General features: G+C 54.2%; 1 protein-coding gene across 1 annotated transcript; it reads right to left on the bottom strand.

Annotated features, from left to right (window-relative positions):
- Positions 1-4279: 4279 nt before the first annotated feature.
- On the bottom strand, positions 4280-22649 carry Def6 (DEF6 guanine nucleotide exchange factor). Its single transcript, XM_021629455.2, has 11 exons — positions 22488-22649; positions 15372-15512; positions 14690-14875; positions 12458-12694; positions 12223-12369; positions 11195-11303; positions 10803-11101; positions 8784-8950; positions 8493-8691; positions 5729-5819; positions 4280-5560 (listed from the first exon to the last, which is right to left on the bottom strand). The coding sequence occupies exons 1-11, from the start codon at positions 22581-22583 to the stop codon at positions 5343-5345; spliced, it is 1890 nt and encodes a 629-aa protein (XP_021485130.1). The 5' UTR covers positions 22584-22649; the 3' UTR covers positions 4280-5342.
- Between the last annotated feature and the right edge of the window lie 447 nt (positions 22650-23096).

The raw sequence follows: 23096 nt of genomic DNA, 5'->3' as shown, positions 1-23096 counted from the left end.
GTGGAAAGTTCTAGGACAGCCTGCGCCCTGAGACCCTGCCTCAGCAGGAAGGCAAATTCAAAAGGAACTTTCCTCCCTCGGGAGATCCCTGCTGCCCCTGGAAATTCGTGGGCCTGTACCTCTTGTCTGCCTAAGTCAGGGGCAGCCCTCCCTGGTAGAGGAAATTCTGTTCTTGCCTAGAGGAGAGACTGTCACCCCAACCCGCCCCTTACCATATTCCGCAGGCCAGAAGGGACTCTCCACCTCCATGCATGTTATCATTCAACTCCATAAATAGTTAAATAAACAATTCATTCAGTCTGTTTCTGTTACTTAATCACAACCCTGACTGACAGTGTCCCCAAATCTTTCCATTGGCTAGATTTGCCCTCTCGGACAGCAGGGTGGGAAAACAGGTCTCTGCCAAGTTTTTACAGCCTTTTGCATGGAGCCGGGATCTCAGCCACCCAGACCTGCCCAGAGACGCATCCTACGCACCGCCCTGTCAGCCGCTGGAGGGTAGGTGGCGTTGGCTCACTTTCCTGATCAGCCTTCCCCTCCCCCTTCTCTGCAGTGGGGGTGAAGGCAGCATTGCAAAGCAGCCACTTCCCACGTCTGGGTGGCCCATGACAGCAGTGTCCAACACAACTGTGGCTGCAGCCACAGCCACGTGTCCACGCAGAGGCCACACAGGAGAGAACCAAGGGTTTGGGAGGGTATGAGGCCATCTAAAACAGGACACAACCTCCTTTCAAGGTGTTGGACAGGGCCGGGTGTCTTGGCGGTGGTGGGTGGGCCTGTAATCCCAGCACTCGGGTAGGCAGAGGCAGGCAGATCTCTGAGTTCGAGTCCAGCCTGGTCTACAGGGTGAGTCCAGGACAGCCAAGGCTACACAGAGAAACCTTGTCTTGAAAAACCAAAAAAAAAAAAAAAAAAACAAACAAAGATATTGGACAGGATAAGTTGACAGGATAGAGGAATTATGTTCTAATTTTGGGACTAAATCTAGGAAATACTTTCTTCTGCCCTCCAATATCCCCCAAGTTGACATTTTCCCATGATGCTCAAAATTAGATCACATTCAGAAGTCGTGTGCTCCTCCTTTCCCTGCCTTGCCATACCCCAACATCAGTGCTTTCCCATGTCTTGCCACAGGAAGAGCCCAGAAGGAAACTGAGGTACAGGAGGTGGATGGTGATCTGGAATCTAAAGTTTTCACAGGGATAGGGATGTAGGAAGGCCCCAATTTGATCACAGCATGGCAAGAATTCAGCTTTGCCTTAGCCACACATGATGGTGCCCGCCCACAGCCCAGCACTTAGGAGGTGGGGGCAGAAGCTGAGGTTCAGGGCCAGCCTGGGCTACACAGTGAGTTCCAGGTCAGTTTGGGCTATATGAGACCCTGGCTCAATAAACAATCCCCCAAACAGCAGACCCTATCTGACATAAGCCTGATGATTTAGCCAGTCACGGTACTACATGTAATCGCAGCTCTGGAAAGGCTGAAGCAGGTCCTGAGATTTCAAGCTCCTTACCAGCATGAGCTATAGAGTAGAATCTTGCCTCAAATAAACAAACAAATAAATAGATTTAGAAAATAATCAGCTCAACTGTCTTAGGATTTCTATTGTTACCATGCGACACCATGACCAAAAAGCAAGGTGGTGGGAGAAGGGTTCATTCAGGTACACTTCCAAGGCACTGCTGTTCATCACTGAAGGAGGTCAGGACAGGAACTCAAGCACGGCAGGAACTGGAGGCAGGAGCTGATGCAGAGGCCATGGAGGGCGCTGCTTCCTGGCTTGCTCAGCCTGCTTTCTCATAGAACCCAGGACACCAGCCCAGGATGGCACCGTCTGCAGTGGGCTGTCCCTCACCCGCTGACCACTACGGAAATGCTTTACAGCTGGATCTCATGGAGGCGCTTTCCTCCCTGATGACTCCAGCTGTGTCAAGTTAAACAAAACCAGCCGGTACACCAACAAATCAACTGTCTGCCTTTAAAGAAGTCTGTTATCAGCTCTTTCTTAACCTGTCTTTTCTTCTCTCCTCCTCTCTCTCTCTCTGGATTTACTTTGGAGACTAGGTGGGTGGGTGGGTCTCTATGTAGCTCTTGCTGTCCTGAAACTCACTGTGTAGTCGGTGTTGCCCTCAAACTCAGAGAGATCTGCTTTTGATTTTTATCATGATTTTTCCCCCCTTTTCTCCCCTTTCTTTCTGTTTTGGTTTTGTTATCGTTTTGAGACAGGGTTTCACAAATTCTGGGATAGCCCAGCCTTCCTCTGTCACCAACAATGACTTTGAATTGAATTTCTGAGCCTCTTGCTTCACCAGTGTACTTATCATTGTTGTATGCGTGCGTGAGGAGTGTATGCACAGCCCTGCACATCCACCCTGAAGAGCATGAGGTCAGAGGACGGCATCCAGGACTTTGGGCTCCTGAAACAGGAGGAATGGGTGAAGGAATGGCTGGCCTTTCTTTTGAAAGCACAGAAGGTGAGATTCGAAAACAGAAGTTTCAATAGCTTGTGCCTGGGGACTGACAAACTGATTTCCTTCCAGCTCTTTGCACGCTATAGATTCCCTTCCAACCGGAACATTAATCTGTCAATCCTACCCCCCTCCAACACCCAGATCCCGGTGTGTGTGTGTGTGTGTGTGTGTGTGTGTGTGTGCACGCACACACACATACATACACACGCGTGCCAAGACACAGACTCAATATGTAGATTGGATTGGTTTAAACCTTTTTTCCCCTTATGCAAGTATTCTCCTCTGCCCTCCACACCCATTTTTTTTTTTTTTGAAGCTTTTGATCCTTCTGCCTCCATGCCTCCTCCTGCCCTTCAGTGCTGGGCTTACAGCTCCCTCTGGGGCTCAGATTTCCTGTACCCCAAAATTCAAAGTGCTTCTATTCCGTGTCGTCCTGGTCTCCTTCATATTTGTAGGACACTGAGGCCTAGCCAGCTTGACAGCACACATCTGACATTTCAGTGTTTGGGAGGCTGTCAGGAAGATAGATGATCAGTGCAAGGCCAGCATGGGGTAGGGTGAGTCCGAGGGCAGCCTGAAGCAAGAATACATATTTTTAAAAATTGATAAGGAAAAAAAAAGGTGAGGAAGGGCTGCCTTGGCGAGGCAGCACCTGAATAGCAAGCCTCGAGAGGGGACCTTCGCAAGGCGTCCATCCTCAGGGCCGCAGTCTCGCCTCCCACCCCAGCCTCAGCCCCCTTCCATTGAGTCCGGTTGTTCCCACAGCACTGGGAGTTTGGACTTCACCTCCCATCCCTCAGCTCTGCCCTCTCACGCCAGCAGCTGTTTCGTGACATTTTAAATGTCACATACTTCCTTGAAAGAGCACCAGGTCAATGGGCAGCCACCGTGAACTTTGTGATCAGGGAGCGAGCAAGCTCCAGGAGGGCAGGAACCCTTTCTGGATAAGCGCTCACCCGAACGAACAAGGCCCAGCCCATGGTAAGGACTCACTGGATGCGGTGAGGGACAGGCCTGAGCTCCGGTCCCAGCAATGCATCACCTTCTAACCTCACCACGCCCAGTTACGTGTCACATTCATTCAGTGCGAGTTTGTCACACAGCTTTCCCAGGAGGAGGCCCTGTGCCAGGCACTGGGAACAGCGCTGAAGAAGATTCGTCCTGGCCTCCGACATTGACACATGCTGCAGCACACGAGCGATGAGGAGAGAGGAGAGGACGGCCAGGGGGAGACTTAGAGGAATGAAAGGAAGATCCCTGAGGCCTAACTGTAGCGGGTCTCTCTGGGACTACCTGGTAGGAGAGAACTGACTCCTGACCTCTGACCTCCTCAGTCACCATGGCATGCCCTCACACACTATAATTAAATTAACCCTTGGCTGGAGCTAAGCGTGGTTGTGTCCACCTGTGATCCCAGCACTTGGCTCAGGCTGGAGCATGCTGAGTTGGGGGCTAGCCTGGGCTATAGAGTGACAGGCTGTCTCAGACAACAGCAAACACTTTCGGACAAGGGCCGGGAGTGAGGGGGAGTCGATAACACAACTGTGCGTTGGCAATGCCACCAGGCAGGGCTGGAATGGAGAGTCCAAGGGAGGCTCTTATTTAACTAGGAGCTGACAAAGACCGGCATCAGGCCGGGGCCCCCAGACATAGAACCAGAGGGGGAGATTTCAGAGTGGCCCAGAGATTCCGGTTGGTTGGGGCCAAAGTGGAGGAGTCAAGGATTCACGCTCTGCAGTTGTGAGGCTGGGAGAGGAGGGTGTCTCAGTGACTTCTGTGTCACTGGGACAGTGTCTGGCACAGCAACTGAAGGGAGAAAACTTTTGTTTTGTTTTGTTTTTGGCTTAGGTTTTGGAGGGCTCACGCCATCACGGCAGAAACGGCAGGGTGCCGAGGGGCTGTTGACATCTTGGCAGGACAGGAAGCAGAGAGCATAGGGTGCTGCCATTTCCCAGAAATAGTGCCCCCAGCTGGGGAGCAAGCATTCGACAAAAGAGGGGATGTTCGAGATTTAAGCCGTATGAGAGAGAGGACCAGCGCCCCCAGTGGCCATTGTAGGGTGGGGTGAGGGGTCTAGAAATGGAAGCAAACCCTGTGGGGTCTAGAGCATAGCTCTCTTGTCTGTGAGAGCAAGGACCTGAGTCAGAGAACACAGGATGAAAAGCCAGTCCGGAAGGCTTTGGACACACTACCCGATTGGCCCCGACATCCACAGTTGTGACGAACAGTGGTCCAGCACTGTTGCTCTGGGAATGCAGTAGTGACGTGGGTAGCCTTCGGGCAGACAGCAGATGCTCAGCAAACACTTGGGGTCCTGATGATGCCCACCACTGCGCCAAGGGCACGCCCCTCACAGGACCTCGGCGTGGGGGACCATGATCCTCTCTGTCAACCAGTGTGGGGAGTGAAGTTTCACCCGAGAGAAAATGGCACCGCCAGGTTCATACTCCTAACCGCCTCACCACACCTGCCATCTCTTGAACTCTGGGGAAGGGGCGGAGCGAGGGAGGGGCAAGAGCTGTGGGTACGTGTGAGCAGGTTTATTTGGAAGTTAGCCTGCCCGTGACTCCTCTGCAGTAGCCTGGAGGGAGGGGCACATGACCCCTGTCTTGGTTGTTCACTTTCTCTCACAGCCCTGGGCACAGGGTCCTTGAGGCTGAAGAACAGAACCATATTCTCAAGTACCAATATCCTGGACAGCCTCCATGGTCTGGACCTGCTGAGAAGAGCAATCAGTCCCATCCTGGACCAGGTTCTGGTCAGCAGGTGGTAGCACCAGGATGGTACCAGAGGAGGTGGTCAGCCGCCTGCAGGCCCGCTGTGGCCAGGTCCCAGCAGTCACCGCACCGGAAGAACGGGGTCACCAGAGGCTAATCTTCTGGTGCCGGATCCAGCTTATCTTCCTGAGAGGCAGAAGCCGGGATGGGGGTCTCATCCCCGCCATTGAGGGACTTCTGTTCACTGCTGTTGGCCGAAAGGGTTCGGTTGCCTTGGGAGCCCCAGCGGGTCAGGCGTTTCAGAGAGGAGTCCCTGCGGGCGAGCGGAGAAGGCTGGAAGCCAGTGAAGGAGCCGGTGGTGGGCCGCTTATCTGGCAGAGAGAAGGGAGGTAGGAAGAAGAGTGAGCTGGAGTGGGAGGAGAGAGAGTCTTGCCTCAACCCTGGGAGAGGGAGACCTTTGACCTTCAGTTCCACCTTTGTGACCCAGGAGAACCTGCGGCCTCCCTCCGTCTCTCCCTCCCAGGACAGGGAAGGCTCACCTCCCGGCTCAATCGGATGCATGAGCCTGTTCATCTGGACATTCCAGTGTTTCACGTTGGTGCTGGCCTGGTGCAGCTTCCTCTGGGCAGCCTGTGGGGCAGGATGGTGGGGGTGGGTCAGAACTGCCTTTCATGGTGGTCAGGGGGTACTGTCCTGGTCAGGGTCGGAGGCCCTGAGTCTGTCTGGTCACAGCTGCTCATCATCTTCCTAGGAAACTCCTGCTAGACTGGGCAGGCTGGTACACCTCCGTATGCCAGCTAGCTAGCTCTTGGGACACAGAGACAGGGGGAGGGCAAGGCCTGGGCTACATAATGAGTTAGAGGCCAGCCTGGGCTACATGAGATCCTGTCTCAAAAAAGGTGGGGGGAGGGGGCCTAAGAGATGTGTCAGTGGTTAAGAGCACTTGTTGCTACTACAGAGGCCCCAGATCTGGCTTTCAGAACCCACATGGCAGCCCAGACCATCTGTAACTGCAGTTCCATAGGCTCCAGTGCCTTCTTCTGGCCTCCAAGGACACTTGCAAGCATGTTGTACACATACACATGGCGTAAAATAAATACATCTTAAAAAAAAAAAAAAAGCCCATATATGTCCATGTATGTCAGTTTGCCCCAGTTTCAGGGACTCATGTACTCCCAGCACTTCAACAGCCATTATCACCTTCACCGTCATCTTCAGTCGTCATCTTCATACTGAGCTCCGGAGATATGCTAAGCGCCTCTACCATTATCTAACTTCCTGAGCAAAAGTTAACAATCAAATCTGAAACAAGTTGAATGACCTTTCCAGTGATATAGACTGAGTACCAAACCACGGCCTAATAGATTCTCCAGGACCTCGTAGGAGAGCCTCTGCACCGCCGTGCAGAGCCCTAAGCAGGGGTGGGCGGGCGGGCAGATCCATCCCTCCTTGTATTACCCATTTCTGTGTTAGTATAAGGGGCTGGAAGCCAGGGTGCTAGGGACTAAGCCTGGGTCCCCTGTAAGAGCAACACGTGTTCTTAGCCACCGGGCCATCTCTTCAGCCTCACCATTGTTTTTGCAAATGACTATGTCAGCAAGAAAAATTAAATAGAAGCTCTTTTAAGATTTAGTGTAGCCGGGCGCAGTGGTGAATGCCCTTAATCCCAGAACTCGAGGAGGCAGAGGGAGATGGATCTCTGTGAGTTCCAGGCCAGACTGGTCTACAAAGTGAGGCAAGGTTACATAATGAAACCCTGTCTCAAAAACACAAAACAAAAACAAAAAGAGTTATTTTTAGCCAGGTATGGTGGCACATGCCTTTAATTCCAGCATTGGGGAGGTAGAGGCAAGTAGATCTCTGAGTTCTAGACCAGCCTGGTCTACAGAGTGAGTTCCAGGACAACCAGGACTACACAGAGAAACCCTGTCCTGAAAAGGGCTATTTTTATTACTTTAAATGATGTACGTCAGATCTAGGTGTAGGTGTGTGCAGATGAGAGCAGGTGCCCTCCCACAGAGACCAGAGGAATCGGACCTCACAGTAACTGGCTAGAATCACAGGTGGGTGGAAGGCAGCTGATGTGGGAATTGAACTCTGGTCCTCTTAACTCCTGTGCTCTTAACCAATGAGCCATCACTTCAGCCCCAATAAAAGCGTTTTAGGCAGGGTCTCACTATGTAACTGGCTGGTCTGAACTCACTCTGCAGACCAGGCTGGCCTGGAACTCACAGAGATCTGCCTGTCTCTGCCTCCCCGAGTGCTGGGATCAAAGGGGTGTGCCACCATGCCCGGCTTCAATAAAAGCTTTACAAAAATGTATTTATCTGAGTTCTTTTTATGAGACAGGCTTTTATGTATTCAAACTCAATGGCCTCAAACTCACTATGTAGCAGATGAGGACACTGAACTTCTGATCCTTCCTTGTCCAACTCTTGAGTGAAAAATTACAGCCACAATGCATGATGCAAACAGTGCTGGGAAAGAACCAAGGCTCTGTGCAAGCTAGGCAAACAGTCTGCTAACTCAGCTGTATCCCCAGATTCTAAATGCATTAATAGTTATAAACAAACAAACAAAAAGACATCACTGGGCTGGAAGGATGGCTCAGCTTTTGGAGGACCAGGGTTGCATTCTCAGCACCCACAAGGTGGCTCACAGCCATCAGTCACTCCAGTGCCAGGGCATCCAACAACGAAAGCCCTCTGCTCTGTGGGCCCTGCTCGCACACGGTACACAGATATATAAGCAGGCGAAACACCCATACACATAAGTAAAATAAAAAATTAGGAGCTGGAGAGATGGCCCAGCGGTTAAGAGCGCTGGCTGCTCTTCCAGACGATCCGGGTTCAATTCCCAGCACCTACACGGCGGCTCACAACTGTCTGATCTGTAACTCAAATTCTAGTGGATCCGACTCCCTCACACAAACACCAACTGTAGTTAATTAATTTAAGACATTGACCTGAGAACCCTCATCTACAGGCATTCACGCTCCAAGGGCTGTTGTACCTAGGGCTTTAGAGGGGGTGGGGGGAGGGAGGAATTCTGTCCCCGTATTATGCATCCACGGGTGTGTTCGCATTTACCTACCAAAGGCCACGCATTAGCTTGTTTCATTGCGTTAACAGGAGTTACCCGTTTCCTCTCCCAGAGGAGCGACTTCAGACTTGAGAGGTAATTTGTGGGCGGTAACACACGCCAGGTCGCAGAAAGCCCGCTTGGCTCTGAGGTAGGCGCCCTGACCTCCTGGCTCCCTCCCCCCACCCACCCCAACCCGCGCGCCCACCGGTTCCCGCTCACCTCCACGTCCTCGTCCGCCCTCTGCCGGTTCTGCCGCACCTCCTCCAGCTGCTGCTGGGCCTGCTGCAGGGAGCGGCTCTGCAGCGCCATCTCCTGCTGCAGCTCCTCCTTCTCCTGCTGCGCCCGCTCGATGTAGCGCTCCTGCTCCTCCTTCAGCCGCATCAGCTGCTTGAGCTTCTCCTCCTCCTCCTCCAGCAGCCTGCGGGCGCAGCACCCGGACGTCTCAGGCCCAGGAGGGGCGGGGGGTCCGCGCAGGCGCCGGCGGGAGAGGGACCCCGTCCTCGTGCCTACCTGGTCTGGGCGAGGCGCACGGCCTCCTCGTCCCGCCTGGCTTTCACCTCCAGTTGCAGGGCTTCCTGCAGCCGCTCCTGCATCTCCTCCAGCTCGGCGATGCGCTGCCGCTGCCGGGCCGCCTCCTCCTTCTTCAACTCCATCTCAGCCTGCATAGAGGCCCGGGCCTGGGCGGAGGGGGCAGAGTCGGTCAGTGGGACCCGGAGGAGACAGACGCGCTACTGGTTCCCTTCACCCCCGACTCTGCCTGGTCGTGGGTATGGAGGGACCGTTGTTGGGGGTTTCCTGACCAGACCTGTCCGAGAGCCTGATGCACTGGGCCCTCGAAACAATAATTAGGTGCTTGCTGACGCTCTAGGTGGAGGGCGTGCTTCCTGCGCCCACGGCCCTGTGTTTGCGATCCAGCACCTCACACCAAACAACAGCAGTTATAATTACATGTAATTAAACATCATAATACGTTATATTACAATAAAACAACATATTAACCGAAGGTAATGCCTTCCTAGCTCCCACCCTAATTATAATATCCTTATGGCGGGTGCCAGGGACTGCAATTATCACAACAACCAAAAGTGACTGAACGCTTTTTTTCTTTTCTTCTTTTTTTTTTTTTGAGACAGGGTTTCTCTGTGTATCTCTGGCTGTCGTGGAACTCACTCTGTAGACCAGGCTGGACTTGAATTCAGAGATGAATTCAGAGATCCGCCTGCCTCCGCATCCCTGGGGCTAAAGGCAAGCACCGCCACTGCCAACTTTTTATTTTTTTTAAGTTTGTATTTGCTCATGTACATGGGTGTTTTGGCTGCATGTATGTCTGCGCACGAATGTGGGCAGTGCCCACAGAGGCCTGAAAGGGTGTGGGATCCATGTGCTGGTTACAAGCTACTGTGTGGGTGCTCTGAAAAGGCAGCCATTGCTCTTAACTGCCCGGCTATCGAGACAGGCTCTCAGGCTGTCCACGCTGGCCTCAAGTAGCAAGGGTGACCTTGAACTCCTGATTTTCCTGTCTCCACCTCTTCAAACAGGTGTGAGATGCCCCGCCTGGCTTCACTGAGTTCCGAACAACTGTTTCTTCAGGGAATCCCCGTCCCATCTCCACGATCAGAGCTGTAGTTACTGGCACCGAGGGCCTCAGTGCGTGTCTGAGCTCATACAGTTCTGCAGGTGAAGGCTCACATGCCACAGCATGCCTGTGGCGGTCAGGGCACAACTTTGTGGAGCCGGTTTTCTCTGCCGTATTTACGGGGTTCCAGGGCCAGATTAATTCAGGATGTTGGTGCAGCAAGCACCTTTGCCCGCTGAAAACGGCTCTATGGCCTGGAATTGCCTTTTCTCAAACTTTAAATCCAATCGTTTCTGCACAGCCACTGTGCCCTCCACCAGCGCCCTACCTGCTCATTCTATCCCATGGTCCCCAAACTGGGTTTGTTAAATTTTAGTTCAAGTCCAGATAAATCTCATTCCAAACTGTTGGCAATCACGAGACCTCAAGCAGCTTCTTCAGCCCTCCCCCCACAAGTTTCTGAACCAGATCCCAGTCTACAACAGAAGTTTGCCTTAGGCTATAACCCCTGTTCCAGCCCCACCCCACAACATCCTCCACCCTTTGGGCTCCACCTTTTGTCCATGACCCACTCCAATCTATTCTCCTCAGGTCCCTCCAGCCCCTCAGGCGCTGCCTACAGCATCCTTCAACCTCTGATTATCTAGCACCTTTAGACTATAGGCTAGGCCCTATACCTAGGCATCATCCTGTACCTAGGCCCGGCCCTGGTCCCCTTTCGGTCACGCCCATATCTTGACCCCGCCCCACCCCTTCCCAGACCACGACCCCAGCATCCTCCAGCCCAAAGACTCCACCCTCTTTGCCCAGTCCTAAGTCTTTCCGGGTTCCGCCCCTAGTGCTCGCCCCGCCCTCTCCCCCGGACTCCGCCTGAGAATTCTCCCGCCCCAGGCCCCGCCCTCTGCCTAAGCCCCGCCCCAGCCCTTCGGCCCCGCCCTCTGGTCCAGCCTCACCTGCTCCGCCTCCCGCAGCTGGCCCTCCAGAGCCTGCTGTAGCTCCTGATGCTGGTTGCGGCGGCGCTCCTCCTCCTCCTGCAGCAGCCGCTCGGCCTGCCGCTGCGCTTCCTGCAGCAGCTCCAGCTCCTGCAGCTTCCTCTCCTTCTCCTCCTGCAGCTGCTGCAGCCGCAGCAGCTCCTCCTCCTTGGCTACCCGGCGCCGCTCGCGCTGCTCCCGCTGCTCCCGCCGCTTCTGCTTCAGGTCCTTGTGCAGCGACGTCTTGCCCTCAGACTGCAGCCGGATCGCAGTCTGGATGGCTACCGGCAGAGTGGAGCGGAGTCAGCCGGAGCCCAGGCCACCACCAGGCTCAGAGATGACCGAGGCTCAGCTAGACCCAGGCCGGCACTCACCGGCCGTCCACTCCTGGCGCTGGCGCGTGTCCGAGGCGCTCATCTCGTACGTGCGGCTGGCAGTCTTCACACAAAACATGCAGCGCTTTCCTTCGCGGTCCGGAAGCACCTACAAGATGGCCCAAGCCCCGGGGACTTCACTGAGATAGGGGCCACATCTGCCCCAGCAGAGCCCCAGCTCCTCCTCCTCCTGGCTGCCCATCTTCTCTGCGACCTTTCCTACCCTGCCAGAATACTTTGTCTGGGATGGATGGCTAGCTACGTGTGTGCTATCTCTCCACAAGTTTTGAGCATGCATGTGCTGGGGCCCTCACCACCTACAACTGCCGATTTCCAGTCTCTCCACGTGACTCATTCTTCAGGGGCGTGAGGGCCCTGATAATACAGGGGCAGCTGGCGTCCTTGCCTTCACCAGCCATCTTCACTAGGGTTTCCTTCCTGCCTTTCCTCCTCTTCCTTTTTTGTTTGTTTTTCGAGGCAGGGATTCTCAGTGTAGCCCTGGCTGTCCTGGAAAAAGTGGGTAGCTCCTGGATAGTGGCACCCTGGTTAAAACTTTGGTTTCCCTACGTATGTGTGTGAACACCAACAAACAGGCAAGTGCACCCACAGGAACACGTACACACACACACACACACACACACACACACACACACGGATAAATGCCCCCAGTATTTGAGAAGCAGAGGCAAGAGAATTCAAGGTCAGGCTTGACTCTACAAGATCAAGGCCATACTAGGCTATAAGAAACCCTGTGTCGCCATGAGTCACGGCCTCTGAACTCTCTCTGGAAGTTTAATGCTCCCCCAGTGACTTGGCATATGGTTGGTTGGCGGGTTTAGTCTTTTTAAAGTGCTGACCTCGGGCTGCTCCAGTGGAACACCTGCCTGTCAGGCGGGAGGCCCCGGGTCTGACCTCTAACACTTATGAAACGTGTTTGAGCCACACGGGCCTGATCGAAGCGGAAACATCACATCCCCACTTTCCTCCACCCTCGCTCTGGAGCCCTGGTCTGCACGCCGCGCCCTCACCTCCACACAGCAGTGAGCATCCAGGGGAATGGTGCCTCTCTTCTCCTTGCACTCTTCGCTCGCAAAGTAGCAGAGGCAGCTGGGCTGCAGCTGGAACCAGCGCTCGGCCCAGTTCCTCCTCAGGTGCCCTCGCTTCCACAGATAGCCCTGTGGCCAGAGGCAAGTCAGCGGGAGGCCCCTTCGCTCCCCATCACCCGATCCCGACGGCCCTCCCGGAGCGGCTGGCCTGGCTGACCTGTTTCAGGATGTCTTGGATGAGCTCCTGGTACACTTCCTGGATGGCCATGCTGAGGGACTCGCGCCCCACACTCCGCAGGCAGCGGCCCGAGTTGAAGAGCTCCAGGAACTGCCAGACGCTGAGCCCTCCGGAGGTCTGGGCTGCCTGGGCATCGGGAGCCAGCAACTCCTCCAGCTCGCCCAAGCCCATCTCCAAGCTCATGCTGCTCAGGAGCTTCTTCAGGAGATACTCCACCTGGATGGGAGAGGGAGGCCAGTGATGGGCATGTCAGCAGCAGCAACAGCATGGCAATGCCTCCTCCTTCCTGCCATACACTAAAAGCAGGATCATGTTGGACTTCGTGGCATGTGCCTTTAATCCCTGCCTTTGGGAGGCAGAGGCAGGCAGAGTTCTGTGAGGACTATACATAGATAGATTTAGATTAAGATTCATTTATTATTTATACAGCATTCTGCCTGCATGTGTGCCTGTGCACCAGAAGAGGGCGCCAGATCTCACTATAGATGGTTGTGAGCCACCATGTGGTTGCTGAGAATTGAACTCAGGACATTTGGAAGAACAGCCAGTGTTCTTAACCTCTGAGCCATCTCTCCAGCCCTGGTGGGGGCGGGGAGGCTTTCTGTGGGTTGGTTGTTCGTTTGTTTGTTTGTTGGGTTCAAGAGAAGGTTGCTCTGTGTTGCCCTAGAACTTGCTCTAAGACCAGGCCTCTGCCTCTCAAGTGATGGCCTGGCCTGGATCTTTGTGAATTTGAGGTGAGCCTGTTTTACATAGTATGACCTGGTCTCAATAAACAAACAAATAAATAGAAAAATAAAAATAAAGAATAGGGTCCAGTGGGACTCGAAAGGCCAAGCAGAGAGGCAAGTCACAGCGTCAGAGCTACTGTAAGAAGCCTCCTAACAAGCCAGGGTGTCGGGGGCTCGCACCTTTAATGCCAGCGCTCAGGAAGCAGAGGCAGGTGGATCTCTGTGAGTTCGAGGCCAGCCTGCTCTGCAGAGTGAGTTCCAGGACAGCCAAGGCTACACAAAGAAACCCTGTCTTGAAAAAAAAAAAAATCCCTCCTACCCAACACCCTCAACTTTGCATATGACAAAAACCAAAGAGCAGTGTGGAAAGTGACTTAGTTAAAGCCACACAGCCAGCACTCCATTGGGATTTCCAATTCCAGAGCCAATCCCCAGCCCTGAGACCCTTCCCTTGTGGGAGAGCAGTGGGACTGGGACTCGGGGTAAGCAGGGCAGGCACAGGAAACCCATGGCAGATGAACAGGAAGTGGTGGCTGGGGTACATCCTGCTTCAGTTTGTTCTCACAGCAGCAAGAGCCTTCCCACTCTCTGGGGGTCACCTTGCCCCAAACTGACAGGGACCTGATGAGGGTGTTCACACAGCCTTGGGAAACCTTCAGGGATGTCACTGGGGACCACTGGCTCTGCTCTGGGGAGGGTTAGGGTTAGGCTCAGACCTCAGAGTTCTGCCAGAACTGAGGAGGCAGGGCCCGAAGTCCTGGCCTCTTTCCCCAGCATGCCGTATATCACTGGGGTTTCTTTGGCTCCACTTTAAAGAAGAAAAAGAAACTGAGGCCAAGGCCAGACTCGTTTGCCCAGAGTTACTTCCTGTGTGCATAGGCCTTTCTTTCCCTTGGCAAAGCACTTTCCAGACTACCACTGCGCCTAACCCTGCTGTTTTCTTTAAAATGCTCAGCAGTGTTGTCGGGCATTTACACCGCCACAGAATATAAATGTTTGTGGCTCGTTCTCCGGCTTGGAGAACCAGCAAAGCACCCTGATGGGAACGCAGCCTTGCTTCTCCTGGAAGAAGGCGCAGCCGCGGGCAAATCTCGTGTCCAGAGACAGCGAGGCGGGGACTAACCCTGAAGGAGATCGTGAGGAATGTGGGGAGGCGCAAGACAGTCTGTCAGGCTGGGTGAGGTGGTGCTCCCCTGTAATCTCAGTGCTCAGGGAGGCAGAAGCGGGAGGATCTCTGTGAGTTTGAGGCCAACCTGATCTACAAAGTGAGTCAAGTCTGGGACAGCCAAGGCTACACTGAGAAACCTTTCTGGAAAACCCAATAAATAAATAATGAATACATACATACATATATAAATATATAAATAAATAAGACAACCTGTCTTTCTTCACGGCTTTGCCAGGAGCTTGGCCCTGAATGACCCAACCCCTAGGTCTTACCTAGGGGATGTAACTCTTACAACTCTTACCTCATCACTCTTACCTCATCAAGAACCATGATCAGTGGGTACTTGTCCTCAGACAGGAAGTTGAAGAGACACCAGAGACGGAAGGCGTCCTGATTGGAGAGCAGGCTGTTCCCATTGCTGTCGGCTCGATAGTTCTTCTTGGCCGTCAGCGTCCAGCACAGCTCATCAAAATGCTCTTTGACGAAGGCCCCCTCCTCCACCTGCACGAGGCCTGCAGGTTAGCCGGCTGCCTCACCCCTGCTCCACCCTCAGACGGAAGGAAGCTCCAGCCTGGCCTTCTTGGGATCACCTTGAAACCCCACTCCCCTCTCCTGCCAAGCCCAAGCCTCAGCTCAAGCTGGCTCAGACACCTCTGCAATGGCTCCCTCCCACCTTCAGCTCTTAACTTCCCTGGCAACAGTGAAACTAGTTTCTCAGCCCAAAGGAGAAAGGAGGGGACAGGACAGCCAAGAAGAGCCCGCAAAGACAGTGACAGGTGAGAGGAGCAGGGCGGAAGTTAGGGAGGGCTTTGGCGGGGAGACAAGATGCTAAGATAGAGGACACACAATAGGAGCCATGTAGCTGGGGCGGGGGGGTGGAGATTGAGGAGCAGGGGTAGGCGGCGTGGACAGGAATGGGAGTTTACTGGAGGAGCGGAGAGTGGGAACAAGAGGCTAGTGTTAGGGTGCCGGGGAAGGGGGAAGGGGCGCTCCCCACCTTGTCTAGGATGTACTTGTTGAGGTAGGGCATGTAACCTTGACTGGACACGGGGCCGTCGTCATCATCCCGGAAGTGTTCCTCCAGGGCCACGGGGTCATGGGGGATGTGCAGGACGGTGTACAGGTTGTGGGACAGCACCTTGGACAGAGCGACAGTGTGCTTGGGGACCCGTCAGACCTCGACCGGAAGATTCCGCCTTGCCTGCTCCCTCACCCCCACGCTGCCTTGGCTGCGTTCTCTGTGGGCACCCCAGCGCTTTCATCGTTCACGCCATCCAGATGAGAAACCTTGAGGGCCTAGCCGGGCTGGGATTCAGACCCCGGGAGACACCGTTCTGAGGGGCTAGCCAGAAGCTTCTCGGCTCTCAGCAAGTGAAGGGACGGGAGCCTGGGATTCCAAGCTTGTGTGGTAAGATGCCCAGAGCCCAAGTGCTGCCCACAAATGCTAGGCCATCTGCAGGGAGGCCACGGGCCATTCCAGCGCAGGAGCCTCAACCTGACCAATTTTAGTTGGAGCCTCAGGGTTCAGGGTGTCATGTGTACCCAGGTAAGGCTGATCTGGGGAGGACCCTGGGGAGGACCGACCCTGAATAGGGACTGGAGCTAGGGAGGGTTCAAAGAATGCTCGTGAGAAATGGCCCAGAAATTGGGGAAATAGGAGAGATGGTAGCTGTGAGGATCTGATGGTGTGGAGGTGGGTGGGCATTGGCTGAGCAGATTTACGATGCTAAAACAAAGGGGCTGGAGTTGGTAAGAAGAAGGGGAGGGGAAAGTGGCTTTGGGGAAATTCTGTTACATTAATCAGAGACAGTGTGACTGTTTAAGAACAGTCAGTTATTGGGTGGGGCACAGTAGCAAAGGCCTTTAGTCTCAGCACTCAGGAGGCAGAGGCAGGTGGGTCTCTGTGAGTTCCAGGCCAGCCTGGTCTACATAGGGAGTTACAGAGCAGACAAGGCTACACAGTGAGACTCTGTTTCAATAGGTTAAAATAAAAAAAGCCACTGTTGTATATTCACACTCCCTATGTTAGGGTTTCTCTGCAGAGCCTTGGCTGGCCTGTCACTCAAACTATCGAGCAGGCTGCCCTTGAACTCACAGAGATGCACCTGCCTCTGACACCACCTCCAGGTGTGCCACAGGCCATTTAGGATGATAACATCCACCTGAGAGTCTTCCTTACTCCCATCTGCTGTGTCACTTCCCAAAGCCCCTCTGTGTGTATACTTCCGGCAAAGCCGCAGCTGAACGGCGACCCTCCAGTGACTGGGGGGGACATGGAAGCCAGGGACCTTCACTTTCTGCTTGTAGGAACCTGGGTAAACCCCTTCAATGCTCTGAGGTGAGCCTCCGTTTTGTTTTCAATAAAATGGGCCATAGCTGCTGTGGACCATGAGGTACAAGATGACAAAGATGCAGAGCCAGGCTCAATCCACACATGGTGAGTGTGAGTTCCTGTCCAGTGTGGAAAGTGGCTCTTTAGTTCTTTATCTCCTTGCCAAAGATGCAAAAGACAGTAAGAGCAAATATGGAGAAAACTGGGGAAATGGGGGCTTTGATACCTAGTACCAGGGTGTGAATTAGTGATATATATATATATATGGATATATAATTATAAAACTATATAACTACAAAAAACTATATATAATATATATAAACACATATATAATATATGTATATATATATATTAATACTGTAGCCAAGGCTGACCTTGAACTCACAATTAACCAAATACAACCTTGGACTCATGATCCTCCTGCCTTCACATCTCAATGCTGGGACTACATATGCATGCCACCATAACTGGCTAAATGGACATCTTTGTGGTGTTCAGGAATCTATCACTTTAAAATCGGATGTGGGGCTGGAGAGATGGCCCAGTGGTTAGAGCACCTGCTGCTCTTGCAGGGGACTGGAGCTCAGCTCCAACATTCCTATCAGGCAGCTCACAACTGCCTGGAACTCGGGACATCTGAACCCTCTCCTGGCCCCTGAGGGTCCCCACACTCATAACTACACACACACACACACACACAGAAAAAATACATAGAACTTTAAAAATTGGATGTGACCTTTGCCCCAGTATGAAGATTTCTATTATGTGCTGTGTGTGTGTGTGTGCCTATGTGTGGGTGTGTGATCACATGTGGCCCCCTCAGAGGTCAGAGGAGGGCATCAGGCACTCTGGAGCTGCAGTTACAGGTCATGAGCCGTCTGCTGTGGGTGTTGGGAGTGGACCTGGGGTCTTCTTCAAGAGCAGTATTTCCTCTTAACTACTTAGTCATTTCTAGCTCTTAAACACCTCTTTAAATAAAAAAAAAATCTAATGAAGATTTTAAAAGGTATTTTTTAAATAAAAGATTATTTTTGCTTGAATATGTCTGTGCCTCACGTGCTTGCTAAGTCTGCAGAGGCCAGAAGAGGGTGTCGGATCCCTGGAACTGGCATGACAGATAGTTGAGGGTCACTGGGTCACTCGTAGGTACCAGGAACCCAACCCAGATCCTCAGGAAGAGCAGGCAGTGCTCCTAACTGCTGAGCCATGCCAAGGTGTCTGTTTAACACTTTATTTGTACATGTGTGTTGGGGGGTGGAGGGGCGGACAAGCCACACCAACAGCTCAGCAGTCACTCAGACGGTCAACGCAGGCCCAGGGACACCCTCAGCTGAGCTCTGCGGAAAGGGTTTGTCCTTAGGGAATGGGTGACACCCAGAAACACACAAACAGGGGACAGCACGAGACCATTTTACGGAGCCGCTTAATAACTAGGCAGCGTGAGAACCGTGCTTAATGGTACGTTGTCTTTTTAAATCTATCATCCTAACAGCTCTTGTCTGGAGCTCAGAGGAAAACTTAAGGGGAGTCAGGCCTTTCCTCCTAACAGGTGGGTCCAGGGATCAAACTCGGGACGTCGGGCTTGGCTTGGTAGCAGTTGTCATAACCTGATGTGCTGTCCCGCCAGCCTATTGGTTTGTTGGTTAGTTTGCCTTTATGACAGAAAATAATTGAGGAGGGGCGTTTGAGCCAGGGTCCCACTCTGTAGCCTCGGCTGGCCTCCCAATCCTTCTACCTCCCGTTCCCGGTGCTGGGGTTAAAGGTCAATGCCGTCTGGCCTTCTATGGAACTGGAGTTACAGAAAGTTGCGAGTCACCATGTGGGTTCTCCGAAAGAGCAGCAGCCAGTGCTCTCAACCACTGAGCCCTCTCTCCAGCCCGCGTCTCAGAGATGCTGAGCTCAGACTGCTAGCCTGGGGGGTGGGGTGAGGGGCAGGATCAGGCAGGAAAGGAAAGGTGGAGCAGCGGCTGGGCAGGAGCTCACTGCCATCTCCCTCAGCCCTGGGCCAGGAGGTAGGGACTCATTACCTGCCCGTCAGGGAACGGGAGGCCTGGGAGGAAGTGACGGGCCCCCTCTGGGTCTCCTCTGGAGCAGGTGAAACTGAAAGGCCCGCCCCTCCCTGACCTGCTGACTCAGAGTTTCCAGGGGTGGGGTCCAGGTGGCTGCATTTTCCGTATGCCCCCACCTGGGCTCCCTCGGAGAGGACGTCCAGCAGTCCCCACTGACTAACAGTCCCCACTGACCCCCGGCCCCTGACCTCAGGGTGGGCAGCCCTGCACCCAGGAGGTTCTGTCTTCACTCTTCTGTGGTCAGGTGTGGTCCCTGCTCTTCTCCCTGGGGACGCAGGTCCAGGGAGAGGTTGCCTGTCATGCCTATCCCGACCACAAGAAATGGAAAGGTCTGCCTCTGCGGTGCCCAGCCGTCAGACCCTGGACCCGTCTGACAGGTGGCAGAGGTGTACACACTGCGAGCCCACGAGAGCACCAGGCAGTGACATCACAAAGCATGGGTAATCTCTCTCCTAGACACACTACTCTTCTGTTAATTTTCCTGTTTGCTTGTTTTTTTATTTGAGATAGGCTCTCACCCCTGTTGCCCAGGCTGGCCTCAAATTCTCAGCAATCCTCCTGCCTCAGCTCCCTGAGTGCTGGGATCACAGGTGTGACCTCTATGTGGGTCCCAAGTCATCCTTTTAAAAGACATGGTGACACAAGCCACAAGTCCCGACACTTGGGGGAGGCAGATGCAGAGGCAGAAGGAGCTCTGTAACTTTGAGGCTAGCCTGGGCTATCCTGAGTGCTGGGATTAAACACAAGATACCATGGAAAGAACCCCCTGTCCCCAACTCTTTTGTTGTTGTTTTTTTTTTTTTTGAGACAGGGTTTCTCTGTGTAGCCTTGGCTGTTCTGGACTCACTTGGTAGACCAGGCTGGCCTTGAACTGGCAGAGATCTGCCTGCCTCTGCCATCCTGAGTGCTGGGATTACAGGCGTGCCCACCACGCTGGCTTAGTCCCCAACTCTTAAGTATTCTATCTGAAGCCACCTGGGCAGGAGAGCTCTTCTCATTGGTCTGTTTTCACTACTCACAACAAACTAGACAAAAGCCATTGGACTTTCTAAAGCAATACGGAGGGCGTGGAGAAGGAAGGCTCAGCAGGTAGAGCTTGCCCAGGCCCGAAAGCCTGGGCTCCACCTCTGAGACCTGGCGGAAGGAGAGAGCCAACTTCCTAAGTTGTCTTCTGACCTTCACATGGACCACTCCGTGGTCCACACAACCTGCACACACTCACATACACACGTAAATGCAATAAAATTTAAAGTAGCTAAATAAACACATCAGGGCTGGGCAGTGGCACACTCAGGAGGCACTCGGTGGCACTCAGGAGGCAGAGGCAGGTGGGTCTCTGTGAGTTCAAGGGCAGCCTGGTCTCCAGAGCTAGTTCCAAGACAGCTAAGGCTACACAGTGAAACCCTGTCTCAAAATACCACACCAAACCAAGCAAACAAACAATAAATTAATTAACAGAATAAAACAAACAACACCCCCAATGAAACCCAAATAAGAGACCATAGAAGAAGCCTTGTTTCTCCCCACCAGCCTTCTACTCACTAGGAAAAGCGAAACCACTCCCCATCCTTTGGGCTTGTTTGTTTCTGTTTTGAGAGGGACACTCTCTGGAGGGTCCCGTGTCAATCCTAAGCGCTGGGGTCACTGGGGTCACAGGTGCACCAACCACCCCATCCAGCCCCTTGGGCTTTTCTCGGTGGCCCTTCCTCCTCTTCCTCTGGCCAAGGGCAGCAGAGGCAACTCACAGACACAGCACGACCTGGGGGGGAGGGGGACACAGTCTCCTGCCTGCTGCAAACACAGGGCACAAAGGCTAAGACCAGCTAAGCCTTCCTCCCTCCCTCCTTCTCGCCAAGGCTACAGAGGGGATGAGCCCTGCTGGTTTATCGCTGGATTATCGGTCTGCTCTGCTTCTTCCTCGGCCCTCTGACCACTTCTCTATTACTCCTCTGCCTCTCCCCACCTCCAGCCCTATCACCACTTCCTCCCAGCCCAGCATCCACCACTGTGGGCCCAGGGGAAACCCTTCCCTTATACGCAAGGGCCCTGACATTTCTGCCTCACCTCCCTGCGGCCCAGCTCGGCAGATGTGCCATTTACTACCAATCCTGTGTGGCCAGAGATGTCACTGGAGGTGGGCTCCATTTGAGCTGTGAGGTGCACAGTTCAGGCGCGCACAGCCTCCAAGGATCTTCCCCAGAGATACTCAACCTGTGGGTGCTGGCGAGGGGGTGGGTATGAGCCAGTCAGAAGCTAACACAGAGGGGTTCTAGTCGGGAGGCCTTCCTGACTGATGACACCCCAAAATGGGAACTGCTTAAGGGCTGTGCCCTCTGCACACAAGGCACACAGAGAGCCTGGAGAGGTGTCAGAGGTCACAGACATGGAAGCAAGAAGCCATGTGGTGGGGTACTAAAGAGAGAGGGTAGAGGAAGGCGGGTGTGGGGCAGTTTTTGCAGGATTGGGGTTCAGATAATCCAGTTTCCTTCAAATAGAGGATGTGAGCTGGGGTTACACAGGATGGAAGGGGTAACCTGCCTCCCTGGGGGACCAGGGGTGGCGTTAGACTCTCCTTCCCCGCGACGTTAAAACCTTACCCATTAGAGGCTCACAAATGCAGCTAAAGGGGTGTGACAGAAGTAACCGGGGCATCTGAGTTCATAGGCCCCAACTTCAGCAGTGTCAGGGCTGAGACAGAGGTGGGCCGCGCCTGTTCTGTCCCCTTTGCTGCCCGGTTTCCTGTCTTGGCCCATTAACAGTGGAAGTTGTAAATACACCCCTCCTCTGAGGGGATCGTGGGAGGAGAGACAGCCTAGCCTCGTGCTGGCCCCGCAGCCTCAAGAGAAAGCATTTACAGAGAGTGAGTGGATCCCTAGCAGGCTCAGAGTGGGGTGCTCTGGCGCGTTGTCCTGCGCTCCCGGCTCCCACGGCATACACCTCTGCTGCCTTCCCTGGCTTCTCCCCTGGGTAGACGCCTACCCAGGAAGGAGGAAGAGCTCCTTCTCCTTCATCCAGGCCTGATGGTTTTAAGATGCCCGGGTGGAGGGAGAAGCGGAGGTGGGTGGAAGCGGGGGGGGGGGTACTGATGGGTACCCCCCTCCCTTCCCCCCCCCCCGGGCCTGGCTTCCCCTCCTCTTTACTCCCACTCTCAGCCTGAGGTCTCAAGGCACAAGACGAATTTCCCAACCTGTTGTTCCTGCGCTGGGAGGTGGCGCGGGATGGTGAGCTGTGTAGCAACACCACAGAGACTTTGGCCGCGACCCCTTAGCCCACATTACTGCCTGCTTTGCAAATGGAGGAGGCTCTCTGCTCCAAAGGAAGTAACCAGCAAGCACCTTCTTTCTTCAAAGCTATGAGGAGGCCACGGGGAGGAGCAGGGTACGTGCCCAAGCATGACACCGGGGAGCCCACAAGAAGCTTGGGAAGGGGCCTGGTTGCTCAATCTCAGAACCTCACGATGCCACCTCTACTGTCCAGTCACGGTGCTTGGTTCTGGACAGCGGCTCTGGTGACACAAGCCTGGGGCCTCTGGGGAGCGTCCACTGAGCTACGTGGGCTCGGTTACCCTGCGTCAGCACTCCACGCAGGGCCAGGGCTCCTGGGTGGCAAGGTGCTTGCCCTGCCGAGTGGCGAAGGCTGCCATGGCTGACTCTCAGGGCTGGGAACTGGTGAGGTGGGTCAGCCTCCCCTGGGCCCCCAGGATGCCCCTCACCTTGAGTTGGGACTTGGAGACCTTGCCGCTCTTCTCCACGTCCAGGGCAGTGAAGGCGTACCAGATGGACTTGAGCAGCTCCTTGCGCAGGGCCATGGCTGAGGCGCCCGCCCCGGCCCAGGGGCGGCTCTGACACTAAGATCCGGTTTCAGGAAATGCAAACGGCTGCAGACCGCAGAGAGGAGGCCCCGGTGCGGAGCGGAGCGAGAGCTCCACCTGCCTGCCCTCTTGCTTCCAGTGCTGGCCTATTGCTCTAGCCTTGCTGTCCCGCTCCTTACAGGGGACCAGGACTAACCTTCCCAGAGCCTGAGGCCTCCTTTGGCTGGGCTGGCTCCCTCGGCACAGGCAGCCACTGTAGACGCCCCCTTGCCCCAGAACCTTGCCAGGATCCCAGCAGAAGCTCCAGAAGAGAGAAGCAAGCCCTTCCTGACCTGGAGGGACTCCGGATGGAGTCAGGCTTACCAAGTGGAAGGGTTTGGACGAGTTAACCCTGGGGGTCTGTTCTAGTAAGATGCCAAGTTCCCACCCCACAGGGACGTGTGGAGGCCTGAGCAGGCATGGGACAGGACATTCCTTTCAGGGCCACTGGCAGGAGCTCCGTGGGGAGCT

This window comes from Meriones unguiculatus, chromosome 16, assembly GCF_030254825.1.
Source record: "Meriones unguiculatus strain TT.TT164.6M chromosome 16, Bangor_MerUng_6.1, whole genome shotgun sequence".
Taxonomy (NCBI): Eukaryota; Metazoa; Chordata; class Mammalia; order Rodentia; family Muridae; genus Meriones; species Meriones unguiculatus.
This window is presented reverse-complemented; position numbering and strand designations above follow the sequence as displayed.

Excerpts from the sequence above, each read along its gene's own strand:
- Def6 (XM_021629455.2), bottom strand. The coding sequence starts at position 22,583 with ATGGCCCTGCGCAAGGAGCTGCTCAAGTCCATCTGGTACGCCTTCACT. Across the intron at positions 8,692-8,783 it reads GTGCGCCTCGCCCAGACCAG|GCTGCTGGAGGAGGAGGAGG; the intron begins GTAGGCACGAGG and ends CTGCGCCCGCAG. Across the intron at positions 5,561-5,728 it reads GCATCCGATTGAGCCGGGAG|ATAAGCGGCCCACCACCGGC; the intron begins GTGAGCCTTCCC and ends TCTCTCTGCCAG.